At 32.1% G+C, this 26,274-nt stretch overlaps 5 protein-coding genes and 1 long non-coding RNA gene across 6 annotated transcripts; 4 read left to right on the top strand and 2 right to left on the bottom strand.

Moving 5' to 3' along the window:
* Positions 1–4,536: 4,536 nt before the first annotated feature.
* LOC17899772 (kynurenine formamidase) lies at positions 4,537–6,909 on the top strand. The gene is made up of 6 exons (XM_006306295.2): positions 4,537–5,005; positions 5,587–5,631; positions 5,728–5,800; positions 5,895–5,992; positions 6,089–6,159; positions 6,639–6,909. The coding sequence occupies exons 1-6, from the start codon at positions 4,588–4,590 to the stop codon at positions 6,762–6,764; spliced, it is 831 nt and encodes a 276-aa protein (XP_006306357.1). The 5' UTR covers positions 4,537–4,587; the 3' UTR covers positions 6,765–6,909.
* Positions 6,910–8,950: 2,041 nt separating this feature from the next.
* LOC17900609 (chlorophyllide a oxygenase, chloroplastic) lies at positions 8,951–12,131 on the top strand. Its single transcript, XM_006307147.2, has 9 exons — positions 8,951–9,210; positions 9,512–9,748; positions 10,045–10,149; positions 10,234–10,509; positions 10,592–10,739; positions 10,819–11,003; positions 11,093–11,205; positions 11,296–11,590; positions 11,679–12,131. Exons 1-9 carry the CDS (start codon positions 9,124–9,126, stop codon positions 11,841–11,843), a joined length of 1,611 nt encoding a protein of 536 aa, XP_006307209.1. The 5' UTR covers positions 8,951–9,123; the 3' UTR covers positions 11,844–12,131.
* On the bottom strand, positions 12,039–12,695 carry LOC17900091. The gene has a single exon (XM_006303620.2). It carries the CDS (start codon positions 12,588–12,590, stop codon positions 12,279–12,281), a length of 312 nt encoding a protein of 103 aa, XP_006303682.1. The 5' UTR covers positions 12,591–12,695; the 3' UTR covers positions 12,039–12,278.
* A 3,451-nt stretch (positions 12,696–16,146) lies between these two features.
* On the top strand, positions 16,147–18,379 carry LOC17897272 (replication protein A 70 kDa DNA-binding subunit B; the record flags this gene model as incomplete). The annotated part of the gene is made up of 10 exons (XM_006303469.2): positions 16,147–16,192; positions 16,288–16,552; positions 16,644–16,740; positions 16,841–16,965; positions 17,094–17,139; positions 17,220–17,349; positions 17,426–17,619; positions 17,727–17,850; positions 17,936–18,148; positions 18,224–18,379. Coding segments are annotated over exons 1-10 (1,371 nt in total), but the record flags the coding sequence as incomplete, so codon positions are not given.
* Position 18,380: 1 nt separating this feature from the next.
* On the bottom strand, positions 18,381–19,994 carry LOC111832499. Its single transcript, XR_002835350.1, has 3 exons — positions 19,942–19,994; positions 19,644–19,701; positions 18,381–18,876 (listed from the first exon to the last, which is right to left on the bottom strand). It is a non-coding gene; the product is annotated as an uncharacterized LOC111832499 (long non-coding RNA).
* A 1,108-nt stretch (positions 19,995–21,102) lies between these two features.
* LOC17896811 lies at positions 21,103–26,194 on the top strand. Its single transcript, XM_023789112.1, has 6 exons — positions 21,103–21,488; positions 21,568–22,526; positions 22,613–23,237; positions 23,297–23,970; positions 24,077–25,153; positions 25,251–26,194. Exons 1-6 carry the CDS (start codon positions 21,103–21,105, stop codon positions 25,826–25,828), a joined length of 4,299 nt encoding a protein of 1,432 aa, XP_023644880.1. The 3' UTR covers positions 25,829–26,194.
* The last annotated feature ends 80 nt before the right edge of the window (positions 26,195–26,274 follow it).

Here is a 26,274-nt window from a genome sequence, read left to right as displayed (position 1 = left end):
ACTATAAATTACAAATATTATAGATAAATTCACTTATACAAATTATATACATAAATTCAGATGTATATTAATAACCTCAATTGTTACATTTCAACATCCTATATAAAAATGAATATGATGCATATTTAAAAACTGAAAACGTTAAAAAAACTGGTTATTTTTATGACTTATTAACCTAATTTTGGTTATGTCGGTTTGCGTAATCACAGAGAATAAGGTTTAGTATTTACAACTAAACGAGATTATTTGTCGATTTTAATTTATAAAATAGGATTAAAGTTTAGTTTTTACAACTAAACATGTTATATGGTTGCCCGGATTTATAACTGAGGATTATGTTTTAGATTTTATAATTAAACAAAGTTTTATGTCGATTTAGGTTATAAATAAAGAGTGAAGTTTAGATTACACAATTTATACAAGGTTATTTATCTGTTTCAATTTATAAAAGAGAATTAAGATTTAGATGGTACAATTTAACGAGATTATGGGTTTAACAAAATAAATGTGTTTATTAAATATTTTTACTTTTATTTTAATATGTTACAATTTTTAATTTTATTTAAATGTAATATTTCATAGTGCAATCTTATTGGCTAAAACAAGAGGGGTAAATAAAAAACAACTAAAACAAGAAACATTATTAACTTAAAGTAAGGATAACAAAAGTCAATATAATTAGTAGTACAGTATAATGATTATATTATTTTTTGAAATATGTAATTTTTTATACTTTTATATCTAAAATAATTTGTTAATGCTTATCTCAACGACCTTATAACTCATTTTATTGGATTGATGTTAATTTGTAAGAATTTTACCATCAAATTTTGTAATAATTAATTAAGTTTAAGAAAGACAATAAATTGAAAAGTAAAAAACTATGCGAGAATAGTTTTTTTAAAAAAATTGGAAGTTAGGAAATAACATTTTTTAGGATAATGGTATAATCATGTTTAGGGTATAATATCTAAATGAAGTTATTTGAAAAATTTGGCAATATTAATATTATGAGTAATGGTGAATAACTAACAATTCTTTTGGTGATCAATAATTTAAATTTACTGTATTTTTAAATGAATGTTTAATAACGATTTTTAAATATGTATGATAGATAAATAACTTTTTTCAACAAAAAACAATTTACTAACTTAAAAAATTATCTTTTTTGAAATACTTTTGATATAACATTCTTACAATAGAATTTTAGTTTTAATTTTATTTTCGGTACAAATATTTTAAAATGTTTTAAATAGTTTTAAATTGTTTTTATAAGTTTTATAAGGTTTTTAAAAGGTTTTTAAAAGGGTTTATACGGTTTTATAAGGTTTTTATAATTTATTTTTACGCTATATATGAAAGGTGTATAAAGTTTTAGACACATATAAAGGTAATTTGTGTATATATTTATAAGCTTACACACATATTTGGATAAATTTCAACATTTTTAGTGGGTTTTTTGATAAAGTTTGAAAAGGGGGTATTTTTAAAAAGAGGTATATGAAAAGGGGTATTTTTGAAATTCCCCCAAATAAATAACCCTAGACGGGCTCTAATCTATATTAGAAAATATGATATTCAATTAATATTGATTAATTTTTTTCTTCTTAATGTTATGATTTTCAAAATTTTAACAGATGCAATATTTTTACTTCATACGTAAAAATATAAATTTTAACCCGCGTTTTTAAGGATTTTAGGGATTTTTTTGAAAATGATTATTATTAGTTTTCAAACTTTTAACTAAATAATTAATGCCAATGGCATAGCCTTGTAGATAACTTCCAACTCCAATGTTTATTTTCAAAAAATTATGCAAAAAATGTTAATATAGATATGCTTTGCATAAGTTTTGCATAATACTTATTATTAAAAACATTTACAATTTTATTGTTATTTATGGTAAATTATACCACAATTTCAATAAATAATCCTAGTAAAAGTTATATATATATATATATATATATATATATATATTTTTTTAAATCTAAATTTATTTTCTTAATATATATATATGATTCAATATATTAATATTTATCAATTTTTCACCTAATAAAATTTGATTTACATATATATATATATGAATGTTGAAGTAAATATTTAATATTTAATGCTGAGTATATTTTTCGCTTGTAGCCCATTTAATATTAGCGACGGCTCTGCCTACATCTATCTCAAAACATTAAACATTCACTTCAGCATTCATCAACGATAATTAGAAGGTTCTTGGACGACTCTCTTGTAAGGTTTAACCTTGAACTGCATGTGAATGTTTGGGAATGTTTTGTTTTGGAGTCACTCATCATGTACATATGACTGGTTATTGACTTCTTACTCTTTCGATCACTCGTGTGTAAACAAAAAGCAAAAAAAAGGATAATTAAAAGACACATAGAATTTAACGTGTTCAAAAAATCATGACTTATGTGAATACATAACACATTAGTTACATATGAACTTGAGAGATGAGTAAATAAGAATGTTAACAGGAAACTAGAGCCTAAGTACTTATTATTAATAAAGATTGTTTTCTTTGCATAATATTACATATGTTTTGCATAAGCTTTGCATAAGATTCGCATAACACTTATTATTAAAAAAAATTACAATTTTCTTGTTATTTATGATAGATTACACCACAATTTCAATAAATAATCCTACTAAAAGTAATATATATATATATGAATCTAAATTTATTTTCTTAATATATATATGATTTAATATATTAATATTTATTAAAATTTTCACCTAATAAAAATTCGTTTTAGATCTGCCATTGTTTGAAAGGATAGAGAAGGATATTAGAAAAAATAATATTACACTTAGCATGAAAACATATATTCATTATTCGTTAATGATAGTCAAATAGCTTATAAGAGCATCTCCAACCCACTCCCATTTTGTTTCTAAATTCTTTTATATAGCAAATTTTGCTCCCGCCTGCCTCTATATACACCTCTATTATAGAGATTGCTATTTTTTTATCTCTATATATAGAAGAACTCTATTTTTTCTTCGATAAATAGATTGCACTATTTTATTTCCAAAGTAATCCTTTTAATCTTAAACTTCTTTTATTTATGAACGAAATCAATAAAAATAAATATATTTAATAACTAATGATATAAAAAGAAAAAAAAAAACCAAAAAAGTTAACCACGCTCATTGCAAATACTAGCCAGTAAATATACAAACATTAACTTCATTGGATGTATGATCTGGTGGTCGACATGTGCATGAATTGCGTGAGATACAAGACCAGCTTGTTAGCGTCCGCCCAAAATGCTAGGTTCTCGAATAGCTACGTAGCTTCTCAAATCATAACCAATGCATAAAAGGTATATTTCATAGCCCTGGGCATATGGGTATTCGGGTTGGTTCTGGGTAAAAATCGAATGGTTCCGGATCTTTTAGGTATAAGAAATTTTTATCCATTTAAAATTCAAGAAGTTTCGGTTCGGATATTGGTTCGGATCCTCTCGATTCTGAATCGGTTCGGTTCTATAGTTTTGGAACCGTATTATATCCAAAATACTTGGATATCTATTTGGTTTAGGTAAAATGGATCTGTTTGTATAAAAAATGAAGCAAAATGCCCAAAAATAAAAACAAATGAAAGATAAAAGTAGATTAGGTTTACTCTAAATCCGGGTAAACGGATACCCATTCCGTGCTCGGATAATACCTGGATTCGATCCGATATCCACTGCTAGAAAACAATATCCATCAATTATTTAGATAATAACCGAATCCAAACCAAACGGGTTATTTTCGGGTCAGTTCCGGTTCGGTTTTTCGGTTACGGTTTTTGTGCCCAGGAATAGCTGCGAACCTGCTGCCATAACGCCCTTTACAGCATCTTTGGCATTACTTTCTATTTCTACGGATGAAAATATGATTGTAATAGTCTGATCAGAGTTTGCTCCCGTCACCGACATGAAAAAGTTCAGTTAGGAGAGTAGAGTATGGTTGTTTACATTAGTTAACGCACTATATATGTATATAAAACTATTCAAATGAATATGTGCTAAATGATAATGACTAAATATTAACCTATTCTACAAATGATAATTTATAGAATTGTACATATTTCATCTTCTAAAACCAGACGTCTTAATTTTCATACTAATAATAAATAAAAAATAGGAGAAAAATAATTTGTAGATTGGTTGGTTTCAATTATACCAATATTATATTTGTCCCTAACATATCTTTCACATGAGCTACATTTTTTGAGAAATTCAAAAAATGGAGAAAAAAAAAAAAGTTGTATGAATAGAAACGTTCATAGAGATTACTATCATACGTCCACAAGTTCGTAGCTTCTGCCTAAGTAAAAGTAGGTATATGTCAAAGTATTGTTCTTGGGTTCGTTAAAGATCTCCTCACAAGACAAAATGAATCATGTGATTAGGCTGGATACAATATATATATTAGTGATCCAAATGGTTCATTGATTTTAGATACTTCTACTCTAAGACAAACAGTTTCCCCCAAACTCAAAACTCAATTTGTTAATTGTCACTATATACATATATTATATAACATAACCAAACCATAGGTTAGTGACACCCACGACCGTGAACAATGACCCAACCTGTAAATTGCCATCTCTTCATTATCGTCACTACACTCTCATTCTCTTTATATTTGACTACCTTCGCCATTAATGAAGCTTTCCCTTCACTCCCCACTACCTTTGGGGTCGCAATGAAACACCTAGACGATGTTAAACCGAGCCACCGCGAAGTTTATACCGGAGAAATGAAAATATTCGACATTAGCCATCGGTACACCCCGGAGATGCCGGTTTGGGAGTCTTCAAAAGGATTAGGAGAGTTTATGAGACTTGCTGTGAGTATGAAGAATGGGTCAGAAGCTAATATCTCGGAGATGAAACTATCTGTTCACTCTGGAACTCATGTTGATGCTCCTGGCCATTTCCATGATCAGTATTTTGATTCTGGTTTTGATACTGATTCACTTGATCTTCAAACCCTTAACGGTAAGATTTTTTGGAACTTTTTTATTTGGTAGTGGTTAGGCAATTTGGGTATCGGTTCGGGTATTTCGGATTTTGGAATTTTTGGTAGTTTATGAACCATTCTGAAATTGTAAAAATTTGGTTTGCTATTTTCTAGGTTTGGGTCAGTTTAGATTATTATCAGAGAACCGGTTAAGAACCAAATGGGTATGGTTTGGGTTGGTTATATTTTACCCAAATCTACTTGAATTACTCGATAATATCAGAACTACTTGGAAAACAAACTAACCCACTGGATACTTTTAACTCTAATTTATCAGATAACACTCAAAATATCGCTAAAAAAAACTAAAATATTTGTCATTTAATCCAGATATATCCAAATTACCCAAAGATGTCTAATATATTCGGATTTATAATTGTAATTTTGGATATTTTGAGTTATTAGAAGTATAAATATAACTAGTATTTTAAGTATATACTTGTATTTCTAATATTTTCTGGTACCTATTGGATATATATATGTGGTTCGGTTCGGTTCCGGTTCTAATAGTGATCATTTTATGAAATTGTTTTTTTTTTTTTTTTAACTTTTTCTTTAGGTCCTGCTTTGTTGGTTGATGTTCCAAGAGATAAAAACATAACTGGTGAGTTGATATTAGAGAATTTTTACTTTAAAAAATAAAGAATGTAATATAGATCTTTATCTAATGTGTTTTTTTTGCTTGCTTCATTATATATAGCTGAAGTAATGGAATCACTTAGAATCCCAAAGGGAGTTCGTCGTGTGCTATTCAAAACATTGAATACTGATAGGTAAGTCTCAAAATATGAACATAATTATATTACAAAAAATCTTGAACTCGTTGCAAAGACTATAAGAACGAACAAAGCTTACTCTATATATCAGGAGGCTTATGTATAAGAAAGAATTTGATTCAAGCTTTGTTGGGTTCTTGACCGATGGGGTGAAATGGTTGGTTGAAAATACAGATATCAAACTTGTTGGTAAGAGATTGATTATATATGTTGCTTACTCCGTTATGGTAATCGTGTGAACATTTTTTACTTAAACTGGTACTTATACTACTTTGTCCAATACAGGACTTGACTATCTTTCATTTGCTGCTTATGATGAAGCACCTGAGGCACACAAGGTTATACTTGAACAACGGGTGAGTACTTTATAGAAATAATGGAATTCTTTTAAATACCACTAAAATACGTATTTTTTTCTAAAAATACTACAAAACGAAAACTTAAATTTTTAACATTCCAAACTAATTTCTAAATCCTAAACACTAAACCTAACCTTAAAAACTATACCCTAAATGTAAGTAGTCAACCCAAACATAAAAAACAAAAAATTTACATCTTCAAAATTCAGTTTTTTTATGTTTATGGTATTTTTAGAATAATAAAACTCTTGTAGTTTTTTGTAGGAAATCACCATGTTTTCTTGTTTAATTAAAACAAGTACGTAAACATTGCTTTTGTTTCTTGAAAATTTTCATTGTGTGGATGTAACATATAGCTAATTCTCTAAACAAGAAAGTGAGATATATATGATTTCATTAATTGATTAATTAAGTATGTGTAAAGTGAGACAAGGCATGAAGTTGAATGTAACACATCTTAGATATGATGATATCAGGATATAATCCCAGTGGAATCGTTGAAGCTAGATGATGTGGAGGTAGGCATGTACTCGCTTCATTGCTTACCGATGAGATTGGTTGGAGCAGAAGGAGCACCAACGAGATGTATTCTCATCAAGTGACTATTTTCTTCCACATTCTTGGAACCGTAAATCATATTTTACAAATGTGATAATTCAGTGTTAAAAGGAAGCGTATATACTGTTATAAATGTGTGTATGTACGTGTATATTTCTAAATACATGAATAAATAAACAATTAATATGTTGTAACTATGAATTGCATACTTAAGCTAGTTTAGTCATTAGTGTAATATCTCTATAGAAGTATCAACTACGTAAACTACTTTTCTTCACAAACGACATTAAAACGACATTGTTTCTAGTAGACAATGCCATCTCACTCTCATACGCGTTTTTTGAGTCGATATATATTAACGCAAAGTGAAATTAACATTATTTATACTAACTGGATATAAAATTTAAATTTTATTTGGGTTTCGATAAAAGTTAGCACTAGATATTTTCTCATACATTAAAAGATGCATTGTTTTATCAACATATTAATAAAAAAGGTTTAGTCACCTAAATCGGGGAACATTGTTAACGTACAAGAGGTATGTGCTAATTTATCCGCTAAGATTTTGTATATATGATAAGATTATAATGATCTTTTAAAGTTTTTAAGCTTTTCTAAAATATATATAATTTTCTTATTGTTACTTTTTAATATTATTAATTTATTGTAAACAAAAATTTTGTTTTACACATGACAAAATTTCTAATCGTTAAAATTGCCATGTGTCACGATCACATGAGTTACTAACTTTGAAAACCAAGCTTTATATAATAAGATATACTTGATATCATTTAAAAAACACGGATATTGTAGTACTTATAGATTGCTTAGTGAAATTGTTGATGATTTTGGTCTTATACTTGTTTTAGCCAATTTTTTAATGTTGTGATTAACAATTTTTATTTTCGACCAAGTATATGACCAAAAATGGAAATATAAATAATCTGGTTATTTTCTCAACTTCAAGATAATTATATGTACAAAAATTAGAGTTTAGTGAAAAGGGTCAAAAACATTAATTAAACAAATTATAATGAAACTATATAGTTTTATCAGTATTTTTTGTTCTTTTATAACTTTTCAAATAATATGTTATAATCTTTTTTTCAACATATCGAAGATCATGTTTAGAAAACATGATTCTGGAAATTATGTCAGCACAAAACAAATTATACTATGATTTTAGTTTATTTTATGGGTTTCACATAATTTTCCAAATGTAATATAAAAAAGTAACTAAAAATAATACAAAAAGGTATCAACAATACCTAGGATTTGAAATGAAACTCAGTTTTGTATAAAGTTCACTAGTTTAAATATTTTATTCTTTCTTAAAACATATTTATATTAGTATATCTTTTCTATTCATTCGTTTATGTTATCGATATTATCTGTCGGTTTTGGCACTTTATGAAAACACTATAGTTTATTACCTTCTCTACAGATTTGCCACGAATTCCAAATCAAAGAGAATCTAACTACACATGTTTTTTGATGGAAATAGTATATATATAATAAGTTGATAATGTATACAGAACTCAAAAAAATTTAATCACATATTTGAACGATCAATTTTTGTATGTAAATTTTGATTTAGACCTATAATTATCACTGATTTATAAACGAGAAAATAGTTAAAAATAGTATTGTTTGATAAACCGATTTGTGCGAATTGTGTGAAATCGAAATCATCTTAAAAAGCTTGATCTAATCTATATATCAATTCAATAACGATTTAATGCGTTGAGTGACGATTTATGTTGGCTGATAGATATATGAAAACGCTATATGCTTTTGATTTTTCTTTGAAATTAAATTAACCCAATTTCATACTTCTTTCATCATAGTCTTTTTGTAATAACAAAATATAAATAAATACTCATTAAATGGTAAATGATTGTCATACTACAGCCATGTACATAATTTAAACCAAAAGCATTTGAATAAGTAACGTTGGGAAAACAATTTCTCTGAACTTTTCTTCAAACATTTTTGTCGTAACAAGACATCAATATAAATATATTATTGGTAGCCAACAAAAAAAAAAAAAAACATACAGTTTTTTTATTTTGACTAATTCAAAAAAAAAAAAAACTAGTGATGGAAAACCAAACCAGGAAAAAGACAAAACCATGCAAGAAAATTCACAAAAGGCAAAGCTATCTTAGAGAATCCGAGCTGGCAAATCCCTCTTCACCATCATGTGGATATTAATACTGCCACGTATACAATTACTTATCCACGTGTCATCTCTCCGAAGGCATTCTCAGATCGCGGGCAAAATCCAAACTCTTATCATCAGAAAAAAATCTCAATTAAATAAAAGATAAAATCTCTTAGAACGTTTCTCTCTAATCCTATTGTCTTCTTCTTCCTTCCTTCTTCTCTTTTTCCGGTGACGCCATGAACGCCGCCGTGTTTAGTGCTTCTGCTTTGTCTCTTCCTCTCTCTTTCTCTAAAACTAGATCATCTTGTCTCTCTAGAAAGAAGGTAACTTTAACTTTACTCATCTACTTCAATTTAGGGTTGTGAAATCAGTGTCAAGCTTGAATCTTTAGCTTCGAAATTGTGAGATCAGTGTCAAAGGCTCAGTTTTGGGAATTGGGTTTTGTTTTTTGATAGTAAAGGTTTGATTTTTTGAATGGTTGAGTGATTGTTTGGTTGGTTACAGGGAGTGTTTTGAAATTTTGGGATTTGGGTTGTGCGAAATTTGTTAGTAGAGGGATTGTTTTGATAGAAAAGGTTTGATTTTTGAATGGTTTAGTGATTGATTTGGTTTGGTGTTATACAGGGAGTGAAAGGAGAGTTCAGGGTTTTTGCTGTGTTTGGTGATGAGAGTGGATTAGTTGAGAAGAAGAGTCAATGGAGACCTTTGTTTGATGTAGAGGATCCTAGATCAAAAGCTCCTCCTTATAAAGGCAAGTTCTTGGATGTTAATCAAGCTATTGAAGTTGCTAGATTCGATATTCAATACTTGGATTGGCGTGCTCGTCAAGATCTTCTTACCATTATGATTCTTCATGACAAGGTTTGTTTCTTCCTTAGACTTCATCTACATTGACCTCTTTGAGCTTCTTTAAGTCTAACTTGTTAATAAAGTTTCGTTCTTAAGATTATGATAAGAGCAGAGCTATGAAGTAGGTGTTGTCTGCTACATTTAGCCCTAGGCTAGATACAGTAGACATACAGCTAAGAGTAGCTCAAGTTCTTAAAAGCTTATCAGTTCAGTGGTTGTATTGAGCTGATTAGTGTTCAGTATTCACATGTCTGTGTCTAGTGTCGGTTTTGTTATGATACTAAGTTAGTGGAATGAATTTATATCAGGTCGTTGATGTACTTAATCCCCTAGCTCGTGAGTACAAGTCAATTGGTACTGTGAAGAAAGAACTAGCTGGATTGCAGGAAGAACTATCTAAAGCTCACCAACAGGTTCTTAACGATGCTACTATCTGAAAATTAGGTTTTTGGGTTCAGCTTCAATCTTATTCTGACTCTTTAGTAATATTGAAACAGGTTCATATCTCTGAAGCAAGAGTTTCAACTGCTTTAGACAAGTTAGCTCACATGGAAGAACTGGTAAATGATAGGTTGTTACCCGGCAGAGTTGTAACCGATTTAGATAAACCCTCGTCTTCAACCTCTACTTCTACTATCGAGTTAGACAGGGAAAAGACAAACATGGGTGCGAAAAGCTTGAATGTTTCTGGTCCGGTTCCGCCTTATAGTCCACACTTGAAGAATTTTTGGTATCCTGTCGCTTTCACTGCAGATCTCAAGCATGACACTATGGTATAATACCAATTCTTGCCTGATTTCTCTGTCTCTCTTTATTTTACAAGCTTCTAAGAGATGCTAATGTTTATGTATCAAGGTGCCAATTGAATGCTTTGAGCAACCATGGGTTATCTTTAGAGGTGAAGACGGGAAACCAGGATGTGTACGGAATACATGTGCGCATAGAGCGTGTCCTCTTGATCTTGGCACAGTGAACGAAGGGCGTATTCAATGTCCTTACCATGGTTAGTAACTCATTCTCTACACATGTTGACAACAAAGTGAAAAACCACATCTAGTATCTTATTAGATGTGACCTTGTAGGATGGGAATACTCAACTGATGGAGAATGTAAGAAGATGCCATCTACAAAGTTACTTAAGGTGAAGATCAAGTCATTGCCTTGTCTTGAACAAGAAGGTATGATATGGATCTGGCCTGGTAGTGATCCACCTGCACCTACACTTCCTTCTTTACAACCTCCATCAGGATTTGTAATCCATGCTGAGGTAATTCTTACATTTCAAGCATATCTCTAATCCAATCATTTCATATGTATGCATCATTTTCTCATTTGTTGTCTCTGATGAAATCTCAGCTTGTAATGGACCTTCCGGTGGAACACGGGTTGCTTCTAGATAATCTATTGGATCTTGCGCATGCCCCATTCACTCACACATCCACTTTTGCAAAAGGCTGGAGTGTCCCAAGGTTTGTTTTACTCTCATTACCTCTGTTCAGCATTGAGATGAATCTGTTTTAACTATACTCATTTTAAGATTCTTGTTTCTGCTCCTGTAGTTTGGTGAAGTTCTTAACGCCTTCCTCGGGTCTCCAAGGGTACTGGGATCCATACCCAATCGATATGGAATTTAAACCGCCTTGTATAGTGCTATCAACAATCGGGATCTCCAAACCCGGGAAACTAGAAGGAAAAAGCACAAAGCAATGTGCAACACATCTTCATCAACTCCATGTCTGTTTACCTTCTTCCAAAAACAAAACAAGACTTCTATACCGAATGTCACTAGACTTTGCTCCTATATTGAAAAATCTTCCATTCATGGAACATCTCTGGAGACATTTCGCTGAACAGGTAAAAGAACAGCGCACAAATGAATCAATGATCTCGATACCATCATCGCAGTCTTGTATCTCAAACCGTTGTTTCCCTCTGTTCACAGGTCTTAAACGAAGATCTACGGCTGGTTTTAGGACAACAAGAACGGATGTTGAATGGTGCAAACATATGGAACTTACCAGTTGCTTACGACAAGCTTGGAGTTCGGTATAGACTATGGAGGAACGCAGTAGATCGTGGCGACGAAAAACTACCATTCTCCGGCTAACTGTTACTGAAAGAAAGTTTTAGCAACTCAACTCACATTCACCAGCAAACCTTTCAAGAAAAAGTTTAGGGGTTATTCTGGTTCGTTCTCGCCGCGGAGAAGCTTGACCAAGTAACTATCCGGAGTTTTTGGATTCATCTAGAAGAAGTTGATGAAAACAAAGAAACTTTTGCGTAGATAAAAAACATCGTCCACTGTAAATCCAAAGGAGATATATTGTTATTCATTTTTCCCATTGTACAGTTCACTCATCATCAGAAATTGAATATCAAGATTTTCCCCACTAAACCCATACCTTCCAAGAACCATTTACTTACACATACTAAAGAACAGAACACAACTCAAACTAACTAAGACATCTTGTAGAACAGAATATAACTCAAAGTAACTAAGACATCTTGTAGATAAGTACAAGTTCTTGAAGCAGAACAAAGTTTACAGAGAAGAGCCACAAAAGGGGCAGAAACGGAACTCAGGCTCCACAGCACGATCACAGAAGCGGCAAGTAGCTAAAGAAGAAACTGGTGGAGGTGAAGAAAGAGTCTGAGGGAAGAAAAGATCGCAGGCTTTACAGTGAAGCAGAGGATCTTGACCAGGCCATCTCCAGACAGGAACGAAGAAGAGTTTCAAGACTTTGTCGTAATCGACCAGATCAGCTTCAGAGCCGCATCTTATGCATGTTCCAGCGCTGGATTTTAGTACTTGCCTCACTTGTTGCCCTAATCCACCGACGAAGAAGAAGAACATTTTTTGGGTTTTATTAGTTCGTAAGGGTTCACCAATATTTGTCGGTTTAAGATTTTGTATCAAGTTTTGTATTTAATGTTGTATATGAAGCCTTCTTATTGTTTCTAGTAGAGCCTCTAGTGTAGAGGTGATAACACAAGTGTTTTATTTTTGCCTTTTGTTGTTGTTCTAGTGTTTTCTAGTATAGACATGATGAATAATATAACGAGATTTCTCTTAAATACCGATTTTTACTGGTAATTTTTTTTTCTGAAAATTTCATTATAAAGTTTAATTTTTCGATGGTTGGGGTTAGCGTTTTTGCCTTGTTAGGCTCGTCTTCTAGCTGTTTAAAGTTGTACTCTGTTTCTGTTGCTCTGTTTTTTCAGACGTTCCCGTTGCATTATTAATATATGAGTTCAAGAGTTAAAAAAAAAAAAAGTTTAATTTTTCGAAACTAGCACAAAACTAAAATTGAAGTTTTAAACATTTAAAACTAATTTCTAGTTTTAAATATTAAACTTTACCTCAAAAACTATATTTTAAATATAAATAATCAATTTTTTTATGTTTATGGTATTTTCTTATATTAAATAAAAAATATATATATATATATCTTAAAAATTTATTTTTTATGTTTATAGTATTTTTGGAAAAATAAAATATTTGTAATATTTTTGGAAAAAACAAATCGAGTACTTTTGAAAAAAAAACTTAAGAGATGATATCTAAAAGTATTTCTCTAATATAAATGGTTTTGTTATATTTCAGTAGAATCTATAAAGATATAAAATGTGGAATTATTTCTAAAATATATAATTTTCCTTTTTTTATAGACCATCTGTTATAATCTGCAAACACTACTTTCCTAACAAGTAAGAGCATCATCAATGGGCAATCCTTAAAAATAAATCTTATAAAACCGGTTTGGTTTGATCTCGGTTTAAACAAGTAAACAGAGTTAGGAGCGCAGGTAGCCAAGGCTGGGAAGAGTCCGTTGACTTTGATTTTTGGCCCTCTGATCAATCTTTCAAAGTAGGCGATTGAACCGGTTTAATACTAACTGAACCGTTCTCGTGTTTTCTCTAAACTCTTTTTCCTAAATCAAACCAAACCAATTTGATACTTAAGTCATCCTAGAATTATGGAAAAAAACTTAAAAAAAATTGTATATTTATAATCATTTTTTTTTTTGTAATATGTGCGAAAAAACTGAAAAAATGAATTAATCAATTCTACTAAAAGTGAGCATTTTTTGTCTTTTTAACCAAACTGATTAAATAAAAAAAATGAAATAAAATGTGATGTCAAACTTGTAGCCAAACAGATTTAATGACAACAAAATATTTTTTCCATGCTTTAAATACATAAAAAATCAAAACAAATAACTAACCAATATTCAAGGAAACCATAATAAATTTGTTACCATAAACATTGGCCTATTAAAATTCGAAATTGTATATATGTATAAACATATTTAATTTTTTTTTAATATATTTCTACCTAATTAAAACTAATATATTCAAAATATTATAAGTTTTGAATTTTAAAAAGTTTAAAATAAATTGAAACTTTAAAATATTTAGTAACTAGAATTAAAACCGGGCTACAAAGGATATTTATAGAGCTATTATTAATATGTTTTAATTTACTAAATGATACAAATGTATTTAAATTTTTTTTTTTACAAATATATCATATTTATATTATGAATTTGCTATTTTTGTAACTAATTTTTCTAATGAGTTTGTATTGAATATTATCCAAAAACATTAGCGAGTATGGTTAGTTCATGAAGCTCTGTTAAAACAACGGGTTGGTTATGGTTAATCATACATGTTTGTAACGGATATATATTTTGAATGATCAATATATTTTAATTAGTTTTGAAAAATAACCTAGATTTTTTAGTTTACTGGTATTTTTTAAAAAAAAAAACTCATCATGGTATTTTTGGAAAATATTAATTTTAGTGGTATTTAATAGAATTATCCGTAATTGTATATATTTAAGGGGCAATTTCAAAAATACCCCTTTTCCAATACCACTTTTTAAAAATACCCCTCTTTCTAATTTTATCAAAAAGTTACTATAAATTTTGAATTTTATCAAAAACATATGTGTAAACTTATATTTATAGACACAAATTATCTTTATATGTGTGTAAATTTATTTATATATTTCATAAATACCGTATAAATACCTTTTAAAAACCTTATAAAAATCATTTAAAAACCTTATAAAAACTGTGTAAACCTTTTAAAAACCTTATAAAACATTATAAATGCCGTTAGTTTTTTTTAAAACCTTATAAATATTTAGATTTAGTCTCCCAGTAGTAATGATGATCTCGATATACCTTATTAACCATATAAAAGTTTATAATTTTTCATATTTGAAAATGTGTATTTTTGAAAATGGATAGAAAAGAGGGGTATTTTTAAAAAGGGATACACCAAAATTGGTATTTCTCAAAAATTCTCTATATTTAAGACTTAATTATAATAAAATTATCAATTTTTAATTCAATGAAATTCATTGTAATATCTTACTAACTAAAAAGTGTCTCTTTAAAAAACACTTCACAATTCATGATATAGATTTAAGACTTAATTATAATAAATTTTTAAATTAATAACATTCCTTGTAATATCTTACAAACTAAAAAATTTATTCTTTAAAAGTTACTTAACAAATAATAATATAGACTTAATACCTAATTAAAATTTTCAATTTAGTCAAAATATAATTATTCTAACTTTCAAGTTTTAATAAAAAAATCTAAACTTTTTTAACTCAATCTGTCACAAAAAGAAAAACAAAAAAGTAGTTGACAAGAAAACAAAAAAAAAAAAGTTAAAAAGTAATAAATTTCACTCAATATTTTCTTTTATATCTATATTAACATTTGTGGAGCAATTTTTGAAAAAACCCTCACTTTGCTCACTTATTTACAATCTTCTGCCACTGCATTTATTAATTTAAAAATTATAAAATAAACATTTACAAAAACAATTACAAAACACTAAAAATGAATAACGAGCCCAACTAAATCAAGCCCAAATCATTGTCACGCCATTACTTCCGGAGAAAATATTTCTCTGCGTATATCTCTGCGTATCTCACCCCCATATCTTCGTATACTTGATTTGGAAATACGAGATTCTCACGCACAAATTTCGCAAATGATTTCCATAAAATATATCTTGATTGCTAAACAACTCAAATAATAGATGCTCATCGTCATTATCTAATATCAAAACTAGAAAATCACATCAACGCATAAAATAAATACTGATTTCTATATACCCGGAATTACGCTAATTCTTTGATTCTCAAATTTATTCTTCACATAAGATCAAAACTACCTCATTCAATCATCAGACTACTATAAATAGGTGCGACTCGCCGAGGTAAATACACCCGAAAACAACTAAGAAACATTCACCTTACTGATACTTGCTATCCCTTCCTTCTCATCCATGGCTGCAACCTTTGCCTTCCTGAAAGACGTTCGACCATACAAAACAGCGTGGCGAGTACAAGTCAAGTTGCTCCATTCCTGGAGAGCGTTCACACAAAACACTGGCCAAACGTTAGAGATGGTTCTCTCTGATGAACTGGTAATTACTTTATACTTTTTCATTAAACGTTCCAAAATTTAAAAATATACTAAAGATGGGAAAACTAAATTGCTGTTCAAATCACTTTATGACAGGGGAAAAAAATCCATGCAACCGTGAAAAAGGATTTGGTACCCAAATATGTCAACAGGCTACATGTTGACGAGTGGATGTTCATTGAGAATTTTAGTCTCAGCTACGCAACCGGTCAATTCAGACCAACCAGCCATCTTTACAAGATGGCATTCATCACCGGAACTGTGGTAATGCCTTGTGATCCGAAATCTGAATCTTATTTTCTGTCTTTGGCAAAGTACCAAAAAATTCAGAGTGGAGAGCTCAATCCACATATGTTGGTTGGTATGTCCATGTTTTCTTTATTAAACTTAACATCTTAATATATACACATAATTATCAGATCCTTATATAACTGATATAATCTATGTTGCAGATGTTGTTGGCCAAATAGTTACTATTGGAGAGCTAGAGAATCTCGAAGCAAACAACAAACCAACAACCAAAATCGATTTCGAGCTAAGAGACGACACGTGAGCATTCAAATGTTTTTGTTAGCTTTATATGGTGCTCAGTATTGTGATAATGCATATTTCACTACATCCAAAACTATTTTTTTCCCATCGATGACAGGGATGAGAGGCTTGCATGTACTCTGTGGGGAACTTTGGCGGAGCAGGTTCATAGTGCATGCGAAGAATCTGATGGCTCAAATGTGGTTGTTGTGCTACGCTTTGTGAAGATAAAAGCTTACAAAGGTACTTATTTTGGCCTAATCTTCCTAATTTATAAATGTTTTCAGTTATATCTATGCCTAATATCTAATACAAATCTATGAATATGACATGTGTTAAGAGTGTAACAAATTCATATGACACTACTCAAGTATTTGTCAATCCTACTTTCCCTGAAGTCGATTTGTTCAGAAATTCGTAAAGTTTTCTATACTCAGTTAATATTTATTACATATAGTAAAACGTTTAATTGTATTAAAACAAGTGACATATTGCAGTCTACCCCCGGATGGTTTAGTGTTGGTTTTCCGTGAAAGGCGTCCAAGATTGGAGTTGGTAAGGGTTAACAATGACGCTCACCAAGAACTTCCAAGGAGAACTATTGAGGAAATCAAGAATTCCCTAGAGGTAGAACATATGACTCTATTTATTATTACTGAACATTAACTTAAGTAGACCGCATGAATTTATGGGACATTACTAGGTTGGAAGGGTCAGGCTGCTATGTACAATTTACGGGATTGATACAGACTGGGCATGGTACTACATTAGCTGTAGATCCTGCAATAAAAAAGTTAACCACATCCACTCTGGTGTGCATGGTGTGAACAACAAAGGTGTCAAACCAAGGTTCTGGTGTGACACATGTAAAAGTGTTGTCACAAATGTGGTAGCCAGGTATATCATTGTTCTGTCTAATTTGAGAGATATGTTTAAATCTTACACATATTAATTCTAATTAACCAAATTTTTGGTTGGAGCATACTCATTCTAATTTCTCCTAGGTTTATGCTTTATGCTAATGTCATGGACACTACCGGCGAGGCCAAATTGTTACTTTTTGACTCTATTTGCACCGAGATCATAGGACAGTCCGCTCATGCAGTACTTGATGGTTCTGTTGATGAGGTCAGCTCCTATATGTTTTAAACGTTTACTCTACTATTAAATCTTCTCATCTTACTAACCCCAGCAATAAATTTTAATTCCTCAGATTGAGGATCCAGAAAATTTACCAGAGCCTCTCACAAATCTCATTGGGAAAACTTTCCTTTTCCTCTTATGTGTTGAGAAAGAGAATATATGGGATGGGAAAGAAATCTACAAGGTTTCTAAAGCCTTATTGAAGCATGGCCTTCTTGAAGAAGAATTGTTGGAGTATTCTACAGAAATGAGCAATGCAGCTTCTATTGAATCTGGTGAAAAGGTAATAGTTCATTTTATTTATAATACTCATACATTTTTAGAATTATATGTCTGACATTAAAGTGTTCATGTGCAGGGTATTCTAATGCTGGAAAATATTCAGGATACACCAGACTCAATTACTCCTTCTTCCAAACGTGTTTATGGTTCTAAGGATGGGCCAGCGGACCAAACATCTACTTCCAAGAAGTTGTGTGTTCAACCAATCGACTTGGATAAAGTGAATCCTGAATTTAACAAGGACAATGAACTACAAGATCCTGTTGATGAAGCTAACACTGAAGGTGATTTTGAAAGAAAAGCAGATTATGTGAACAAGGTCGAAGTCACTACCGGAAAAGGTGTTCCCAAAACTGAGAACAATGGAGCCAAAGCTATGGTTGGAGTGAAGATCAAGGTAGAGAAGAAGTAGGTTTACTACTGTTGTCGTAGTATGATAAAAATAAAACCTTCTAATTATGTTAGGAGGCCCCTATCTCCAAGTTTGCAAACTATTTTGGTTGTTACAAATTCCTGAATAAGTGTTGTTTTCATACACTTTTTTTTCCCATTTTTCAAATAAAGTACTTGGAGTTTTAATAAAATATATCTTTCCCTCAATACTATGTACCGTCAACTACTTTATTCTTGGTAGTAAGATAAAAGTTTAAGCAAATAATGTACCTTAATAGTACTCCTTTAGCTCCGCCTAACAATTGATAGCCTCAATTGGGATATATGCTTAACCATCTGAAAATGAGAAAGGAATAAATCAACTCGCAAAATATTAACTGATACATATGTTGCATAATAGAAGAAAAAAAAATGTAGGGGCAACGTAACTCAAAACAGTTTTTAGTGACCAAAAAAAACAACTGAATATTCATACAGTCTACTATAATATTCAATGGAACTTCAAATGTTAATTATATTATCTGCCTAGATGGATTGTTTGCTATACGTTATATGATACATATGAAGTTAGTATTGGTAATCATACTTGGAAGGCAAAGGAAGTTTTGTCCCGCATTTTTAATAAAGGAACTACCAAGATTTGTCCCGCATTTTTAATAAATGCAATAATTGCATAAGAAATATAATAACAGATTTGATTGGATTATAATTAGCTAAAAATTCCCATGATATTAGCACTCGATGTGGTGAGTCTAGAAACTGTTTTAATAAAAGTATAAATGAATATTGATTGCTGACCTAAAAATCAGTTCATAGTAAGCAATCTATTTTCAGTGTTACTCCCTTTTTCTTTTCCCAAATACGCTTCCTCACAAACAGTTTGATTATGCTATGACAGCACCTTCATTCTCATCAAAACCATGAAAGCAAAAGAAAAAAACCCGCTCTCTAATCCTGATTCTAATTCAAAACCACCTAAAAGACCCCGTCTTCCTGATTCAGTTTCTAATCATAGTCAAACAACAAGATCTAATCATTCGGTTCCTATTGGTTCTGTGCCTCTAACATCTGCTTTTAATAGAGTTTTCAGAGATATTACAAACCTAGATTGTACCCCTACTCGTGCTGGAGACACAGGTCCCATTCTTCACCATTCAGAATCTGCAACACAAAAAAGATTTACTTCAGGAAATAATCCTCACTATGATGTGTCTGTTTAATTTGTCAGTTTAGAAACATCTGTATTATAATCTCAGTGGTTTCATACTGACTATTTTATTTCAAAATAGCAGGTTCAGTGATAAACTTATCCAGGAGTTCAGTCAACAATCATGGTTGCTTAAATGTCAAAAAAAGAGGCACCAATGTTCTTCAAGACATTAGAAATTTAACTGACGGTACCCCTAATCGTGCTGGAGAGACAGGTCCCATTCTTCACCATTCAGCAGCTGCAACACAAAAAACAAATACTTCAGGAAATAATCCTCACTATGATGTGTCTGTTTAATTTGTCAGTTTAGAAACATCTGTATTATAATCTCAGTGGTTTCATACTGACTATTTTATTTCAAAATAGCCGGTTCAGTGATAAACTTAACCAGGAGTTCAGTCAACAGTCATATCAATGTACTGCAAGACATTACAAATTTAAATCACCGTTCAACTCCACTAGATCACATATCTAATCTGCTTGAGACACAAAAAACAGCATCAAATCAACGAAATTCATGTAAGAAGTAGAACTGATCATTATTCTTTACCACTCTTATAGCAATCCTTAACTTTATTCCAACTATTGTGAGACTGTTTTTCTAGCAAATCCATATGGTTTGGGGACGTCATGCCTAACCAATGCCAACCAAACAATACACCTCAAAGCTAACAATTTACCAAGGAAAAACTTATGTGCTGCTTTTGAAAATGCTTATCTCTCTACTGATTTTCAAGGTATAAGTCTATTATCTTCATGCAATATACACTAAATTTGCTGGTTATTGAATTAACAATGAAAATAATTTCGTTGAAATTGGTTTAAATAGGCCACGGATCTACTTCAAACCTCAATGATGGAACTACAGATGAAGAAAGTATGCACCACAGCGAAAATGACAGCTTCTATGCAAGTGAAACAGATGTGGAACAAGAATACTATTTGAGTCAATCAGAATACGAAACAGAAGATGATACAAGTGATGCTATCATGATAGTTCGACCAAAGGATTCTATAGTAGATTCTGCTAACGTGGAGGAACCTGTCATCACAGAAGAATGTAAAGCAGCACAACAACATGTTAAGTTCATGTCCTCACTTCAGAAATTAGTCACGAGAACAAAACAGAATGTTGGAGTACAAGAAAAAGTACCAAGCAGAAATAAAGGAGGACGGCCAAGATTACAAAGCAAAGCAAGCACGTCTACAAGCAGCTCCACCAAAACAGGTACACTCATATAAATAATTAGAGATTTCATTCAAATCATATAATCATGCTAATGTTAATCTCATTTACAGTTTATCTTGACCATGGTGATGCAACATACAAATGTAAATATTGTGGCGCTCTAATGTGGTATGATGAGCGTATTAACAAGAGACGCAACCATGAGGAACCTACGTTCACACTATGTTGTGGACAAGGACAAGTTAAACTGCCTTTTCTTAAAGACTCTCCAGATTTGATAAATAAACTTCTAAGTGGTGATGATGCTCTCAGTAGACATTACAGGGAGAATATGCGAATCTTTAACATGATTTTCGCAATGACATCACTTGGTGGGAGGGTAGACAAATCTGTCACACAAGGGAAAGGACCTACAAACTTCCGCTTGCAAGGGGGAAACTATCACCTTATTGGTAGTTTAAAGCCTGACTTAGGTGATTATGCAAAATATTCACAGCTCTATATAGTGGACACTGAAAACGAAGTACAGAACAGAGCTACTATAATCAGGTACTGAAACTACTTTTAAAGCTAATGTTTACCTGTTTACCTAAATTGCTTAACTCATCAGTTAACCATCTTATTGTAGCAAGGGAAACTCTCAAGCACCAAATACTGGGAAAAAACAACTTAAAAAAGAGGTTATAGAAGCACTTATTAAGATGCTAAACGACCACAATCCGTATGTGAAGATATTCAGGTCCGCTAGAGAGAGGTTTGAATCTAATAATGATGAGCCGTTTCACATGCGTATTGTCGCAGATCGCAAGGGTGTAGATGGGAGGACATACAGTATGCCTACTATATCAGAGGTGGCTGCTCTAATTCCTGGAGATTTTGTGAAACAGATGCCTGACCGTGACATTGTTTTACAAGAAAAGAGTACTGGGAAATTACAGAGGATCAGTCAAATTCATATTTCATACTTAGCACTACAATATCCCCTTATATTTTGCTATGGTGAAGATGGATATAGGCCAGGAATAGAGAAATGCGTGATACCAGCAAAAACAAAGACGAAGAAGAATAAGAAGAAATCTATTAGCATGAGACAGTGGTTTGCATTTAGGATACACGAGAGGGAAAACGAGAGCCATACTTTGTTACGTTCAAAGAGGTTGTTTCAGCAGTTTCTTTGTGATGCTTATACCACCATTGAATCAAACCGGCTATCGTATATCAGATTCAATCAATCAAAGCTTCGTTGTGAGAATTTAAACTCAATCAAAAAGGCAGCTGAATCAGGAACAACTTCTATGGGTGAAGAAGGTAACCAAATTCTGATTCCTTCTTCTTTCACTGGTGGTCCTCGATATATGGTTCAGAGTTATTATGACGCAATGGCAATTTGTAAGCATTACGGATTCCCGGACCTATTCATCACGTTCACATGTAACCCTAAATGGCCAGAGATAACAAGATATTGCCAAGCACGAGGGTTAACAGCTGACGATAGACCGGATATTGTAGCAAGGATGTTTAAAATAAAGCTGGACTCCCTCATGAGAGATCTAACAGAAAGGAAATTTCTGGGGAAGACAGTGGCATGTATGCGCTTGCCCATTTTTATTTTACATTCTTATACTTCAAATTTATACACAAGTTATTCTAATTTGGATCTTCATGTATTGCAGCTATGTATACAGTAGAATTTCAGAAAAGAGGATTACCACATGCTCACATTTTGTTATTCATGGATGCTAAGAGTAAACTGCATACAGCAGACGACATCGACAAGATTATTTCGGCTGAGATTCCAGACAAAGAAACGGAACCAGAACTCTACGAAGTAATTAAAAACTCTATGATACACGGACCATGTGGTGCAGCAAATCCAAAATCTCCGTGTATGGTTGAAGGAACCTGCTCAAAGCAATATCCTAAAAAGCATCAAGAGATTACTAAGGTTGGTAGTGATGGTTACCCTATCTATAGGAGAAGAGAAACTAATGATTTTGTTGAGAAGGGTGGCTTCAAATGTGACAATAGGTATGTGGTTCCATATAACAAGAAGTTGTCGCTACGATATCAGGCTCATATTAACGTAGAATGGTGCAATCAGAATGGATCTATAAAATACTTATTCAAGTATATAAACAAAGGTCCAGATCGGGTAACATTCATTGTCGAGCCTGTTAATCAGCCTACGACTAATTCAAGTGCCACAACAGAGCAAGAATCAAGTCCAACTGAGAAAAAGAAGAACGAAATCAAAGACTGGTTTGATTGCAGGTACTTATGTTTAAATCTCAGTATAAAGTATTTTTATGTTTACATTTGTGGGTAGTTTAACTGAATCTCTTTGTTTATATCTGTAGATATGTTTCAGCCTCAGAGGCGATTTGGAGAATTTTCAAGTTTCCCCTACAACATAGATCTACACCAGTTCAGAGGTTGTCTTTTCATGATGAAGGGAAGCAGCCTGCTTATTTTGATTCAAAAGCACACATTGATGATGTCCTTGAACGTATATCCAACCAAGATTCTATGTTCATGGCTTGGTTAACATTGAATAGGAATAATGCTATTGGGAAGAATGGAAAACGTGCAAGAGACCTTCTATATGCTGAAATTCCAGCTTATTTTACTTGGGATGGAACCAATAAGAAGTTCAGTAAGAGATCAAGAGGTTTTTCATTTGGTCGTATTAACTACGTTCCTAGGAAAATGGAAGATGAATACTATCTTCGGGTGCTGCTGAATATTGTCAGAGGTCCAATGACATTTGACGATATCAAAAAATACAATGGTGTAGTATATAAAACTTACAAAGAAGCATGTTTTGCACGTGGAATTTTGGATGATGATCAAGTGTTCATAGATAGTCTACTCAAAGCTGGGCAGTTTTGTTTTGGGGACTATCTGAGAAATTTTTTTGCAATGCTGATTTTATCAGATTCTCTAGCTAGACCGGAGCACGTATGGGCAGAGACTTGGCAATTGTTAAGCCAAGATATTGAGAAAAAAAAGCAAGAAGACTTCAATAACCCATGTAAGGATAATAATATACTAACGTGTTCATTCTATTTGTAGCTAACGTAAATATGTTTGATTTTAACGATTTAATACGCTTACTTTCATTTTAAATGTCTCCACAGATCTGACACTAACTGAAGCTGAGATGAAGAACTACACTCTTCAGGAAATAGAGAAGATTATGTTGTTCAATGGTGGAACACTCAAAGGCATTGAAAATTTTCCTCAGCCCTCAAGAGAAGGTATAGACAACTCCAACCGATTAATTGTTGATGAGATGAGATATAATCGAGACGACTTGGAAGAGAAACATTCTGAATGGGTTCAAAAGCTAACAACTGAACAGAGAGGTATATACAACGAAATCACAGGTGCTGTATTCAATGATTTAGGCGGTGTTTTCTTTGTATACGGATTTGGAGGAACAGGGAAAACATTTTTATGGAAAACACTTGCAGCTGCTATTAGATCTAGAGGACAGATTGTGTTAAATGTGGCATCGAGTGGTATAGCATCTTTGTTGTTAGAAGGAGGAAGAACAGCACACTCTAGGTTTGCAATTCCGTTGAATCCAGATGAATTTGCTGTTTGCAAAATTAAGCCAAAATCTGATTTAGCTTCTTTGATTCAAGAAGCCTCACTTATTGTCTGGGACGAGGCGCCTATGATGAGCAAATTTTGTTTCGAAGCTTTAGATAAGAGCTTCTCGAATATTATCAAGAACAAAGACAACAAGGTGTTTGGTGGTAAGGTTGTTGTGTTTGGAGGCGATTTTAGGCAGGTTCTTCCAGTAATAATAGGAGCAGGAAGGGCAGAAATAGTGATGTCTGCACTAAATGCTTCTTATCTTTGGGATCATTGCAAAGTGTTAAAGCTGACCAAAAACATGAGACTCCTATCTGGCAACTTAAGTGCCGCAGAAGCAACAGAAATCCAGCAGTTTTCTGATTGGTTATTAGCTGTTGGTGATGGTAGAATTAATGAGCCTAATGACGGTGAGGCACTTATCGATATCCCAGAAGATTTGTTGATAACAGAAGCACTGAATCCTATTGAAGCAATTACTAGAGAAGTTTATGGAGATCCAACTAAACTGCACGAGATAATTGAGCCAAAATTCTTTCAAAAGCGAGCAATTTTAGCTCCAACAAATGACGATGTCAACACAATCAATGAGTACATGCTGGAACATTTAGAAAGTAAGGAAACTAATACACGGCAGTTATTCTTTATTTTTCTCCAAATATAGAATTTATTAAAACCTTTACTTAACACATTGATTGTTTGTAATGGTAGGTGAAGAAAGGATTTATCTAAGTGCAGATAGTATAGATCCGACAGATTCAGATTCATTAACGAATCCTGTAATCACTCCAGATTTTTTGAACTCTATCAAACTGTCCGGGATGCCACACCACGCATTGCGATTGAAGATTGGAGCACCGGTGATGTTGCTAAGGAATATAGACCCTAAAGGTGGGCTATGCAACGGAACAAGGCTACAGATTACTCAGCTAGCTACTCATATAGTTCAAGCTAGAGTAATAACCGGCGAAAGAAGTGGTGAGATTGTTTTGATTCCAAACATAAACCTAACACCTTCAGATACAAAGCTGCCGTTTAAGATGCGTAGAAGACAGTTTCCCCTATCTGTTGCATTTGCTATGACCATCAACAAGAGTCAGGGACAATCTCTAGAACATGTAGGTCTCTACTTGCGTAAACCCGTTTTCTCTCATGGCCAGCTATATGTTGCGTTATCTCGGGTTACATCGAAGAAAGGATTGAAAATAATAATTCTAGACAAAGAGGGGAAAATTCAGAAACAAACAACAAACGTTGTTTTCAAGGAAGTTTTCCAAAATATAATCTGATTAACATCGAGTCAGATAATGTGGGAGCATCAAAGCACAAGGTAATATTAAGTTCTCTATAGTTTTATGTACACTACTTGCTTAATAGAGTAAAACAGACGCATATTAAACCCCACATTTGCTAAAAGTATTCTAACTATTTCCCAGGTTCGGCTATCACATTCATAGGATACATGTGGATGTAACTGATGAAGCATGAAGATCAATAGCAAATGAACAATTCAATGGTAACACTTCCAGCAATAAGTTTTAAGTTTTATGGAGTGGGACAAACACGATTGTGTGAACTTTCTTTAAGTTTATGTTACTTTTCTTTTAAGGATGTTCTTATACATTGTTAATGACCTATTCAGAGATTGATTTCTATGTGATACTGTTCTTAAATCAGATTAAGATCTCACCAAAAAAACTATTTCAATTGAAAAGGAAAACAACTGAAACTTAGA

Source organism: Capsella rubella, unplaced genomic scaffold (genome assembly GCF_000375325.1).
Source record: "Capsella rubella cultivar Monte Gargano unplaced genomic scaffold, Caprub1_0 scaffold_1, whole genome shotgun sequence".
Classification (NCBI taxonomy): domain Eukaryota; kingdom Viridiplantae; phylum Streptophyta; class Magnoliopsida; order Brassicales; family Brassicaceae; genus Capsella; species Capsella rubella.
This window is presented reverse-complemented; position numbering and strand designations above follow the sequence as displayed.

Bases quoted from the DNA above. Each gene is read 5' to 3' on its own strand.
- LOC17896811 (XM_023789112.1), top strand. From the start codon at position 21,103: ATGTGGTATGATGAGCGTATTAACAAGAGACGCAACCATGAGGAACCT. The intron at 22,527-22,612 runs GTATGCGCTTGC...CATGTATTGCAG, and splicing joins TCTGGGGAAGACAGTGGCAT to CTATGTATACAGTAGAATTT. The intron at 23,971-24,076 runs GTAAGGATAATA...ATGTCTCCACAG, and splicing joins AGAAGACTTCAATAACCCAT to ATCTGACACTAACTGAAGCT.
- LOC17900609 (XM_006307147.2), top strand. From the start codon at position 9,124: ATGAACGCCGCCGTGTTTAGTGCTTCTGCTTTGTCTCTTCCTCTCTCT. The intron at 9,211-9,511 runs GTAACTTTAACT...GGTGTTATACAG, and splicing joins CTTGTCTCTCTAGAAAGAAG to GGAGTGAAAGGAGAGTTCAG. The intron at 10,510-10,591 runs GTATAATACCAA...TTATGTATCAAG, and splicing joins ATCTCAAGCATGACACTATG to GTGCCAATTGAATGCTTTGA.
- LOC17899772 (XM_006306295.2), top strand. From the start codon at position 4,588: ATGACCCAACCTGTAAATTGCCATCTCTTCATTATCGTCACTACACTC. The intron at 5,006-5,586 runs GTAAGATTTTTT...CTTTTTCTTTAG, and splicing joins TGATCTTCAAACCCTTAACG to GTCCTGCTTTGTTGGTTGAT. The intron at 5,801-5,894 runs GTAAGTCTCAAA...TCTATATATCAG, and splicing joins AAAACATTGAATACTGATAG to GAGGCTTATGTATAAGAAAG.
- LOC17900091 (XM_006303620.2), bottom strand. From the start codon at position 12,590: ATGTTCTTCTTCTTCGTCGGTGGATTAGGGCAACAAGTGAGGCAAGTA.